The 12368-nt window shown below is 38.1% G+C and overlaps 1 protein-coding gene across 5 annotated transcripts in view; it reads right to left on the reverse strand.

Annotated features, from left to right (window-relative positions):
* CDH19 (cadherin 19) overlaps window positions 1-12368 on the reverse strand; it is a 168360-nt gene that overhangs the window by 25963 nt on the left and 130029 nt on the right. For all 5 annotated transcript variants that reach the window (XM_048840165.2, XM_048840164.2, XM_075125323.1 and 2 more), the window contains 5 exons: window positions 9859-9978; window positions 8241-8405; window positions 6223-6407; window positions 4617-4870; window positions 1790-1926 (listed from right to left, as the gene is read on the reverse strand). In XM_048840165.2, coding sequence (XP_048696122.2) covers window positions 1790-1926; window positions 4617-4870; window positions 6223-6407; window positions 8241-8405; window positions 9859-9978 — 861 coding nt within the window. The remainder of the gene's footprint in view (window positions 1-1789; window positions 1927-4616; window positions 4871-6222; window positions 6408-8240; window positions 8406-9858; window positions 9979-12368) is intronic.

Below are 12368 nucleotides of genomic sequence, written 5' to 3' on the forward strand. Positions count from 1 at the left end.
GTGGAACTCATCCCTGTGCCCCTCAGCCCCCTATACTGAGAAATGGTTGGGGATGGAGGCATGACTATGGTGCAGATGCCAGGACACTTACGGGATTTGAAGCTGGATTTATGCCATCTGGTTGGTGCAAAGGGACTGTAACCATACATGGCCCATATGGGATGAAATCCAGGTTCCACTGTCATCAATGGTAGTTTTGCCATTGGGGTCAATGGAGCCAGAATTCCACCCATAGTTTCTTTGTTTTTCAAGAAAATATTGCTTTGTCCACAGGATAGACATGATGATTATTATTCAGGTGTTAAATGTTATTTATTGATAAAGTAAATCATCTTCAAGGATATCCAAACCAATGTGAAACACCTTTAATACCTCTGGATATCATCTTATTAAATGGTGACCTTATAATCATTAAAGAGCTGGAGAATAAATGTAGCAAAATGAGAAGGGCTCCCTCTTCTTACAATACATATCTTAATATTTCTTGACATTGAAAGCCTTGGCATTTCTTCTGGTTCAGGAGACATTTATTCAATTGTAATGTGTGGGTCTCTCCCTTTTTAGTGTTTAGCTAAACAGAAAAGTCACAATCCTAGACTGAAGTCATCCTGCAATGTTTCCATAGACCTATTCAAGATATGACAAAAATATGCCAGAGATGCTTTCCATTACACCATATCACCCGCCAGCTGTCCAATAAAGTGAAAAAGAAGATACACTTGTGTTAAAAAACTCATAGATAAACCAAGAATTCAAACAAGACTATCAGTTCACAAATATAAAATGAGGGTTGCAGTAACTATTGCCACCAACTTTACTATATTAAGCTCACTATTGCATCTACTATTCTGATATATACATGGGGAATGCTTTCTTATGGGGAATCTATTGGATTAACATATAGCTAAAGGTTGTCTTTTTCACCAGAGACAAGAAGCTGGTCCAATAAAAGATGTTACCTCACACACCTTGTCTTACACATATTTCTAAATAGTCATCATAAAAAACAAATGTATATGACACAATGTCTAAACCACATGCTAGTTATTAAAAATACATGGCAATAAGTAGTTCATCCATTGATATCCTCCTATTTTGTTGACCTTTTCTCTTCCTATGGATGATGTGATTAATTTTAACTAAGAAGAAACACATTTTGCCGCATCCAGTTCCAAATTAGCAAGCAAGCATTTTCTGTAATGTTGTCCCAAAGATAGGGCAGCTGGATAACTGAAAGCACAAACAGAGGCAATTTGCATTTGACTTTCAGACAAAACTGACAGGTGAAATCTATATAAAGGATAATGCCCAGACTTAACTGTCACTGTAGAGAAGTCTAGCTGATTTAGGCCCCACATTAACCATTAATTTGAAATACAGGTTTCCTACTGGTGTTAAATTAGACCCTGGCTAATTTTACACTAGTCAAAAATCTGGTGTGAAATTAACCAGGGTCTAATATAACATAAGATCTTGCACCAGGGGAGCAATTCATATGCTTCAGTATAACTTGAAAGTGTTAGAGTCTTCATCTCATTACAATTTCTTTTCTTTCTTTTTTTTTTTTAATAAGGTCATCTTTTATGAAAGAGCACAAGACCTTGGAGCTCAAAAACATCCTGCTTCCACTGAACTCATCATTTTAATAATGCTCCTTAATGTAACAAGAAACAGCAATATAATGAGAAATTAGCATGTATTCTCCATTTTAAAAAAGGGATGTTCAGATGATAATTACACTAAGTGCATGCAGGATACAAAACATAGTGTTCCTTAAATTCTTACTCACTTGTTTCTGTGGCTGTAACAGTTAGGTTGTGCCAAGCAGCTGTCTCTCGGTCCAGAAGCTTAGTTATAATGATTGTTCCACTGTGTGCATTGATGCTGAACAATCTCTTTAAATACGTGCTGTGGACAATAGAATACCTGCACCAAAAGAGTAAAGAGGTTGCCTAATACTGAAATGTTCCATCTTGCAGCTTGGACGTATAAAGCTATTGTCAGTCGAGAAAACAGAGCTGTGCATATATACATATAAATGTGTGCAGCAGCAGCTCAGAAATTATGAAAAATGTACACTTATAAACATTTAAAATTCACTGCTGCCAAGATCAAAGCTCTTCTTTTCATAAAACTAAATATGCCTCAGATCTATATTAATGTGAACTGAATCTAAAATGCATTATTCATTCTTATTTCTCAGTCGGTCTCACAGCAGGTGAATGACTTGGTTGAAAAGAAACAGCAAAAATGCCTTGTGAAATGAATAACACTGGAAACTAAGTAGAGGTATAATGGTAAATCTATTTTATTGTTGCTGACATGTTATGATGTCGAAGGAATGAGCATTAGGAAAAAAGAGAGGCATCTGGCTATCTGTAATGAGGTGTCTGCTAACCCCAGGTACAAAATCCAAAAGTGAGAAATGACTGCAATGAGCCCAACTTGAAGCTCTACTGCAACAGCCATCATTTGAAAATCTCTGTATGCCATGTTCATATGCAAACATACAAAATGCAGGTGGAATGATAGTTACATTCTTATCATTGGCCACATATGAGTGACTATGAAAAAGGCAGAGAGTGAAGTCAAATATATAAATTAAAATGTCAGAGATTTTTAAATGATTGGATTTTTTTAAAAAAGATAAAACTAAATGTGTGGCTTTATTCATAAGGTACAGTAGGTGGCTATTTCTTGGAAGTGAAATTTCCGCATACTCAGAAAGTCTGCATTGGTCCTGTGCAGAATACCCATACTTAACAATTCCCTCTTCTTCTTCAGCTTTCATTTTGCTTGATAAAGTCTTTATATTACAAATTGACACTTAAGACTCTTCTCTGATAGCCCTTATTAAATGCCAGTGGTTGGATGACTCTCTAACTTTTAATTTATAGTTACCATGCATCCTGTGTGAAAATCAGCAAGATACTAAATCCAAGAACTACCATACTAGCTTGTAGTCTGTTCACTTTAGTTTAGCAAGAGACTTGTCAATGTCTCCTTTATAAACTGCTATTTCAGGGATTTATAACTCAGCTTCAAACATATTTCATTTATGAGAATATCTTCTCATCCTCCCTCCCCACGCAATCTTTTCTTGTTGTTGTTTCTGTTTTGTTTTTTTTTCTGATTTCAGACATTTGTTTGTTTTAAATAAACTTCATTTATTATAACATATATTGCTGTTTGCAAACTAGTGTCCATAATGGCAATCAGGCCTGGGTTTGTTTTGTTTTGTTTTTGTATTATAAGAAAACACTGACAGCTGAGTTGTTGTTAAATAATTGGCTGCATATGCATATACTTTCCCAAAAACATACATATATATGTCTTAAAATCATAGTTGATGCACACTGTAAAATGAAATGTTCCATCTTAAAGGAAGTCTATGGTGCAACAAACCTGCTTAAACATTGCTGGTTTGGGGCAATCGACACACATTTACATCACAGCAACCCCTAGAGTAATATTTTATTTTGAAAAAATATACTATACAAATGTTATAAATATTCACAGTATTTACATGTTTTGGTACAGATGCTATAATTCTCTGAGAAAAAAACACCAAGTGTTTTGAAAAATTCTGTACATATATTTGTACTTTTTTTAACTTAATTTTACCCCAGACTAAGTCTTAAAATAATATAATAGGAAACTAGTATTATAAAAGACAAAAATATTAGAAATCTATAGTATATTGAAGCATAGATAATAATAGAATATATCATCTACTAAGAACTTGATAATTTAGTCCACACTAGTGTATTATTTTGCACCAAACTAGTTTATACTGTACCTTAGGTTGTCTAAATTAAGTGGTGTTCAATTATATCAACTGACTCTACAAGCTATTTTAATTATAAATCAAATGCTAAAGATTAATCAGCTGTGCCCTGCCTTAAGATACATTAAAACTATATTGTGAAATACATAGTTTGTAGAATTGTTCAGTATAAAATTTCACTATTGGGGCAAATACCAGTCATAGAAGGCTGAAAGAGAAGGAAACTGGTACAATTATGTTACACAGAGCTAGCTGGCTAGATCCTGGCTGTTGGAGTGGACACTGTTCCTACCCAAGTCTAAAACATAACACAGCACTACAATATTTCCCTCTGCCCCTCTGTAAAGGAGATTTTGGGGAGCAGGCTGGAGTAGGGATAGGGGCATAGCCAGTGGATCAGCAATTATTCAGAACACCCTGACATCTGTGCTACTGCAGGCCTGAGGTTTTAGCTGTGAACATGGCACCACAGTTCTGCTGTTGCCCCATATCCTCTACAGGGCCCTATTTGATCTATTTTTCCATCCACTGGCTACTATGAAGAACTGATTTACAAAACCCATTTATTCAGGCTTTGTACAGGGGTCAGGATTAAGCCCAGAGGGAGGAAATGACATTTTACTATTCCAGACTATTTGGCTTAAGGATATCCAGGCTATCATAACGTAGGTGAACTTTAGTTCAGTCGTGAAGCACAGACCTGTGTAATGGAAAAACGTCCCTTGGGAATTTTTCTCACTTGAATAGTCTTGGGGCCCCTTTGATATCTCAGCCCTGTTTTTTAAATAATTTCTTCCTAGCATACCTATTTACATTGTACGGTGTGTACCTGATGGGACTGTTGGCATTGTCTGGATCTCTGGCAGTGATAGCACCAACCAAGGAACCATTTGTGGCCCCTTCAGCGATTTCCATCACATAGTTCTGTGAGGTGAAAACTGGAGGCTCATCAGCATCTTCCACACTGATCTTGATAATGGTTGTGTCTTCAAAGGGCCCTTCCTTCATAAAACGGCCATCCATTTGCCTGTTGACTGCTTTTGCTCTAACACTGTATCTCCTTTTGCTCTCATAATCCACTCTCTGTCGACAAACAAAGTGGGAAGTGGAATATTCCTTCTTCTTTTTTTTTTTTAGAATTTTAAAATTAATAATACATTAATGACTGATGTAAGATTAAAGACAAGAAACAGTGGTACACTTCTTTTGGGAATGTTTTAAAAGCAGTTACACACACACACACATATACACACACTGCAATAACAGTTTAATTATTAATCTGTCTTACTTTAGTTTGCTTTCACTATTAAAGATTGATTTCCTTGGCTTGCTCTGATGTTATGATTTAATAGTATTGTAATGGATAGCTTCCTTTACTTTGTCACTTATGTCTAATGTAGGTTTTATGTTCTTAATGCCTGTAGAGTTAACACTATACAATACATCATATGAATTTTCATGTAGAATAAGGGGAATTAATTAATTTTCAGATGCTCAGACTGAGTTTATTAAAGTTTAGTCTTCAGAAAAAATAACTCTGCCTCCCCTTTAAAAAAACAAATGAAGAATAACTCTCTGACCATACTGTCTGTCCTACTATCTGTTTAGTCAGGATTAGTAATACAAACTATAACAGGAAATATTAGCGAAATAGCTTCCTTTCCTTGTAACTGTTCCAAATGGGCAAAAGACAGCAACATCAAATTCTTTAGTCTCCCATACTTCACAGAAGTGCTGACATTGTCTGAGTAAATACCTTGTGCTCTCTAGCTCCATCACAGAATATTTTTTGGCTTTTCATACCATGAGAACACAGGTAACCAACTCAGTGAACTTACTTTCTGTCTTTTCCCTCCCCTTCAAGGTTTAAAATGAAAACTTGTCATCAGTTCAATTCTAGTAGCTAACTCTTTTTCTCCCTATGTGATGCTAAAGTAAGTCCCATATACAACTGAAGCTTCCTGAGTATGTTTCAGTGAAGAAATCATAACACTTTTCACTAATACACAGAAGTACCTTCCATCTCAAGATCTTAACATTCTTTACTAACAGTGAGTTATGCCTCAGAACACTCCTCTCCAATTATTCTTTCCATTTTACAGGTGAGGAAACAAGGCACAGAGAGATGAAGACATTTTCCCACAATCACATAAAGAGACAATTACAAAGCTGGGAATAAAACCCAGATATCCAGACCCCAACTGCTTGAGCCACAAACCAAAAATATCATTCTACTTTCTAAGCTGGTGAGGTTGTTTTTCCCCACATCTTTCCAGATCCTATTTTCAGTCAGATTATTAGTGCTTAAAGAAGCCAGATAGAAAAACATGGAGACAACAACATGCAGTGTTGTTGTTTTAGTAGTCGTAGTTATTATTTTATTATTTTAAAAGATTATGATATGTGTCATTTTAGTGAGTTTTTTAATGCCTCACCTCTTTTAATATAACAATTCCTTCTTGGGTCTCATTGTTAGTAACGATGTCAAAAACAAGTGACTCATCTCCTTCGATGACATAATTCATGGCTGCATTCTCCCCTATGTCGCTGTCTTCTGCCATGATTTTGCCTATGGTAGAGCCCGCTGGTGCTGCCTCAGAGATATTCATGTAGTAGAACTCTTAAAGAAACAGCCAAGTACCTTTAGATTAAATATTGTCAACTTTGTCAACAATCTGTAACAGTTGAAAGCAGTGGTGTGCAACCTGTGGCCTGGGGAATAGTAGTGGCCGTTGAAACACTCACCTGAGGCCATGGGGGGGTGACTATTTAAGAAAAAAATGTTTGCCTGAATATAAATTGAAAATATGTCTCCTGAGCTGGGTAATGTGAGTTTCAAAGGGAAGTGTTTGAATCAGCATCAGTCCCATGAGGAAGCACTAGGGGGCAGCAACTCCATAACTGCATCACAACTGCTCCCCTGCTGCCTGGGAAACCACTCTGAGGTGAGCTGGGAGCAGATTCTGTCATATTCCTGCTAGAGCTGCTCAGCAGTGACCCTGTTGCTAGCCTGCTACTTTGCAGGAATAGGGATCGAGTAAGTCCCTGCAGCTGCAGCTGCTCAGCACTCCTGACACCCTAACAAGCCAGCTGGGATGCCTGATGGACTGCCTTGCCTGATTCGTTGAGGAAGCCAACAGGCTGGTTCTTAAACTCAGCAGCAGCGGTAGCTCACTGGCTGCTCAACGCCCACACTCTCTCTGCCTCCCTGTGCTTGTCTCTTGCCAAGCCCTGCTCCTCTTTTGCTCCTCCACAGCTCCAGTCCAGATCCTACCCTGCACCAAGCATTGTTCCCCTCCTGTCCTCCTGCTCCTAGCAAGCCAGTTCTGACCTTTGGCTCTGCTTGCTGGTTCTGGCATTTGGACTCCGACCACTAGCCCTGACTCCCACTCCAACCACTAGGCCTAACTGCCTACAGCTCAGTCTCCTGGCCAAGCGAAGGGAGGAGAGAGAAGATTAAGGTTCTACACTGCCTGTTTTCTTGCTAGATTGTGGGATCCATAGGGAGGACAGCATAGCAACTCAGTTGCCTATGCCTGAGCAGAGGGAAATAGATATTGATTGTGGCCCTGTGGCCTTTTTAAACTGCTGGATGAAATCTTAGCTCAGTTGAAATCCATGGCAAAGCTCACATTAACTTCAGTGGGACTAGGAATCCAGCTGTTAAGTTTAATTCTAATGCTGAAAAGTTGGACCCAACTGGTTTACAGTATTTGTATGGTGTGCACTTGCAACATCATTATTATTTACTGTAGGTTTCTGAATAAAAAGTATCTAAGTCCGAATTATTTCCCACCACTTCATTCTGAAACCACCTTTGGTTCCCACACTTTTACAATTAACCTTTATTTCAGATCAGTGACCACAGGATGCAGAAAACCAGTGGTGTGAAAGCTCCTCTCTACATATGCACACTCTGGGAAGACTGCCATTAAAATATAGATCTCTGTATTAAGCTAGCATAGTGTGCTTCTTTCTCCTGAATGCAGCTGCATGCTAGATAGCAGTGGCGATGCATAGCTTCCCTACTAGTTCAGTTTGTATTTATTGTTTAAGTAGTCAGTCCTGAAAGAAAGAATTTTTATCCTTAGATCAACATAATTTTACTGTTGTCAATATATTAACAGTAATAAAGTAAAAATATGCCCTAAATCCCAAGAGAAAAAAACTCTTTTTTTTGTATTTAACTTCCCTAAAGTAGGTATCTTTTTTATCTCAAAACTATAACAAAACATAGCACTGGCTTGAGCTCTCAAGATATTTAGTCCAGGTTATTTTTTTTTTTATGGAAAAGTTATTGGTTTATCAATCTTTTATTTGACTATATGAGACAAAAGGCAAAATGTAGATCTGATCTAAATGGGTATACCACTGAACTCACTGACATTGCACTAGGACTAAATTTTCCCCACAGTTTTTTGTGTAATAATAAAACTTCTTGGCATTTACTCACTTTGTTGAAATTTGGGTTTGTTGTCATTGATGTCAGAGAGGTTGATGGTTATAGTTGCTGTTCCTGAAAATCCACCCATTTGCCCAACCATATCTTTGGCTTGGATAATGACAAAATATTGCTCCTTAGTTTCTCTGTCCATTTGGGAAGAAATTCTAATGACACCTGGAAGATACGGTTAGCTAAGCACATTATTTACAATATCTGACCGGACATTAAGAGTACAAAAAGAAGCACCAGATTTGGTAGCACTAAGAGCTCTCACAATTCATAACATCTGCAGGCTGAGCTTATTCTTCCATTCCCACACTTCCACCCATGTGCCACCGTCCCATCATACTTTATTGCAGGGGTTCCCTGCACCCTCCATCCCTTCCCTCATGCCAAGGGCTCTGGGTGATGCCTTTCCACCATGCAAGAGTTTCCTATTCCCCTATGCCAGGGCTCTGTATGCATCCCCATTCCCCCATGCTAGGGATTCTATGTGCCCCCTCCCCATTTGCCCTTCCCCCACAAAATGTCCCCCATTCTCTGCTCATGCCATTTTAAATTTTATTGGGAGGATGGACAGAAATGGGATATTGTTATGCTCAAAGGCATTAATTGGTGCCATCAACCAGTGGTTTAATCATTATACAGTTGCAGAGGTAGTTGAAGCTGGGTTAAACAGAGTAAAGGGGGCTACACATGTCCCTCGTGGTCCCCCAAACCAATAGGGTTCTGCTCATTGGTTCATAGAATATTCCCTGAAGTTTTGGAATTGATCAGATTCTGTGTTGAAAAGCTGTTGTGTTACATACAAATAGACAGACAGACAAACAGACAAATGCCATCAAGTTTTAAGTAGATGGCCACAGCCAATAATATACATACTAATTAGTTCATAGCACATGTGGCCTTGTGCTGGAAGTTAGGGCTTCTTGTTTTATATATCTTGGGTATCACACTGTCTCACTTTCACCTTTTAGCAAGTCTTTTAACTTTCTGTGCTTCCGCTTACTCATCTCTGAAATGAGAATAATAATATTCCCTACTTCAGAGAAGTATTGAGGCATAAATAAATTATGCTGATTAAATTTTGTTTGAGGTGTTAAGCATAAAATCTTATAGACTTGGGAGTATTATTATTATATGTCCTGGAATTTAATGTTTGCATCGTGACTATTATTTGAACCAGTTTTATATATGTCTTAAAAATAGAGAGATATCTGAAATGTCTCCCAGGCTGAAATTTTCTTAGATTTATGTGAAATGTATTCCATTTTATTTAATGAAGTGACTATGGGCGCCATCCAAAAACAACTGAAGTAAATATGACTCATTCTATTGACTTAAATGGTCTCCAGATCGGGCCCTAAGGGCTTGATCCTGTATTAGTCAAGTCAATGGGAGTTTTTCCATTGACTTGAGCAGAAGCAGGATCAAGCCATAAATCAGGAGACATTCAGATACTACAGTTGTGGGTGCTACAGGTAGGTAGATTGTCTGATCTGAGGAAATTATATTTGTGCTGTCTTGAGAAAATAAGATTACAATCTATTGTAATTTTTATCTGACACACAGCTATTTTAGGAGAGTTCATGAATTAAGCTTGGGTTATAGGAAGATCTAACAATACCTGTCTTTGGCTCCACAGAGAAGTAGGGCTGTCCTTGCAAAATACTGTAAAGCAACCGGGCACTATTGCCATAAGCAGGATCATCTCCATCTGTAGCTGTAACCTGTATCACCGAAGTACCTGAAAAGAAAAGAAGTGAAATAAGAAATTTCTTATATATATATATATGTTTAAAATGAAATGACTGTTTGCCATATAAATAACATATAAATCTCTCGTGGCATATCTATAGCTTTTAACCAGTGTCTGATTCTCTCTTCTTGTCTCATCTTTGTCTACATCTTTTTTTTTTTACCCATTTTATTTAATATAAAACAATTCATACTGTATGGAACCCACCCTAGATATTCAGTACTGGCCAACTACCACCCAGTGTCAGACGTCTCATTCCTGAGCAAGCTCATAGAGAAGCTAGCAAAAGGCCAAATAAATGCTCATCTAACTAAAGCTAACATTCTAAACCATGCATAATCTGGATTCAGGTGAGGACTTGGAACTGAAACTGCCTTAATGGTACTGATGGTTGATCTTCTGCTATCAATGGATAGAGGACAGACAACCATTATCATCCTCCTGGACCGCTCTGCAAGATTCAACACTGTTTACCACAAGATTCTGCTGTCTTACCTGAGAGAGATGCAAGGGTTCAGGGTAATGCACTAAGATGGTTTGAGTCCTTCCTGGAGGGATGCACATAATGAGTAATGATGGGAAACTGCACCTCCACCACTAGACCTGTTACTTGTACAGTCTCAGAAGGATCAATTCTTTCTCTGGTTATTTTCAGGATTTACACACAAACACTAGGTGAACTAGTCAAATCAAAACTTAAATGACAGCAATATGCTGATGATACACAGCTATACCTATCCTTCAACACATCTGACCATATCACAACCACCACCAAAAAGGATGAGATTAGCTCTTTGATGAAGAAAAGCTGGCTGAAGCTGAGGCTGATCAAGACGGAGGTGATGCTGGTGGGCAGAGGACAAGATTTCAACGAGTTTGCAACCACAGTGTACCCACAATTGGTCAATTCAGTCCGTAAAGGAGTACTCTTATATTCCTTTCTGAGGTTGAGCTCTCACATATCAGCATCTACAAATAAGATTTTCTACCATCTCCATCTTGCTTGGAAACACCATTCCATCTTGGTGCATGAAGACCTGGCCTTTGTCACCGCTCCACTGGATTACAACTTCAAATACAGTTTCAATGAAGACACACAAATGAGGGTCATTCTTGTCAGTTGCCAGCTTGTGCAGATCAAGGAGTGACTGGTTCACATTCTTTTCCAGGTGCAAGGCACACTCCATTGCTGTCAACCCTGGTCATGAATCCTTCAGCACTTAGGAAACTCCAAGTAGTTCAGAATGTTGTAGCACATCTCCTCAGCAACAAAGGCTGCTACAAATACATCAAACCCACCTTCCACTCTCTATAGGCTTCCCACATAATTTAAAAACAAGTTAAAGGTCTTTGGTCCTTATCTTCAAAGCACTCCATGGCCTAGGCCCAGGGTGTCTTAAAAAAAAACCATCTGAAGCTCTGGGACAAAGACTGTGGTTGACAACTATGTTCCTGTGACACAGCTGGACTCTCAAAATTAAGAGTAAATCTTGTCTGTGCAGGAGACAAAATCTCCAGAAACTGTCTAAGGCTGTGGAATTAACTCCTCCAGGAAGTAGGGACTATTACAAACCACTTCACATTTTTGCTCCAGTGCAAGGCTCATTTCTTTGATCTTGCCTTCTAACAGAACTACATAGCAGCAGTATGTGTATATATATATATATAAGGTACACACTGCCAAAACAAGACACTCTACTGGAGAGCAAATGAGAAAACAAACCTGTGATAGATATGTAGTCATGCTGCTTAATGCAGTACTGGAAGGTGCTCAGGTACTATGGTGATGAGTGTGGTATAAAAACCTATATAACTTAGAATAGAATAGTACACTGTACCTTACTTCTAACTAGGGTGACCAGACAGCAAGTGTGAAAAATCGGGACGGGGGTGGGGGTTAATAGGAGCCTATATAAGAAAAAGACCCCAAAATCGGGACTGTCCCTATAAAATTGGGACATCTGGTGACCCTACTTCTAACCATTTCATGTACCCAGCTATGTCATCCTGCAGTTCAGAGAGAGAATGGAAGAGTGTATATTCCAAAAATAGGCTCAATAAAAGGCTTAATATTTCTTCTCTTCTTCAGCCTCTGTTCTGGTTCCATTCTCCTTTTCTATTTATATTAAAAAGAAAGATTAACTTGTGCCTTTCCAGTGGGATTTTTATCTCTATATTGGCAAATACTGTATATTGTCCTCAGTTTTTTTCTAATTTATGATATGTGAATGGGCTACTTTCAGATTTATTTTCCATTGGATATGTTTAAAGATGTTTTATTAAAGTGTTCCACATAAAAAACAAGCCAAAACAAAAGACGAATATTGTATGAACCTCTAATTTAAAACCTACAGAGGAGCTGATAGAAAAAAAAAACT

Source organism: Caretta caretta, chromosome 2 (assembly GCF_965140235.1).
Source record: "Caretta caretta isolate rCarCar2 chromosome 2, rCarCar1.hap1, whole genome shotgun sequence".
In the NCBI taxonomy this organism is placed as follows: domain Eukaryota; kingdom Metazoa; phylum Chordata; order Testudines; family Cheloniidae; genus Caretta; species Caretta caretta.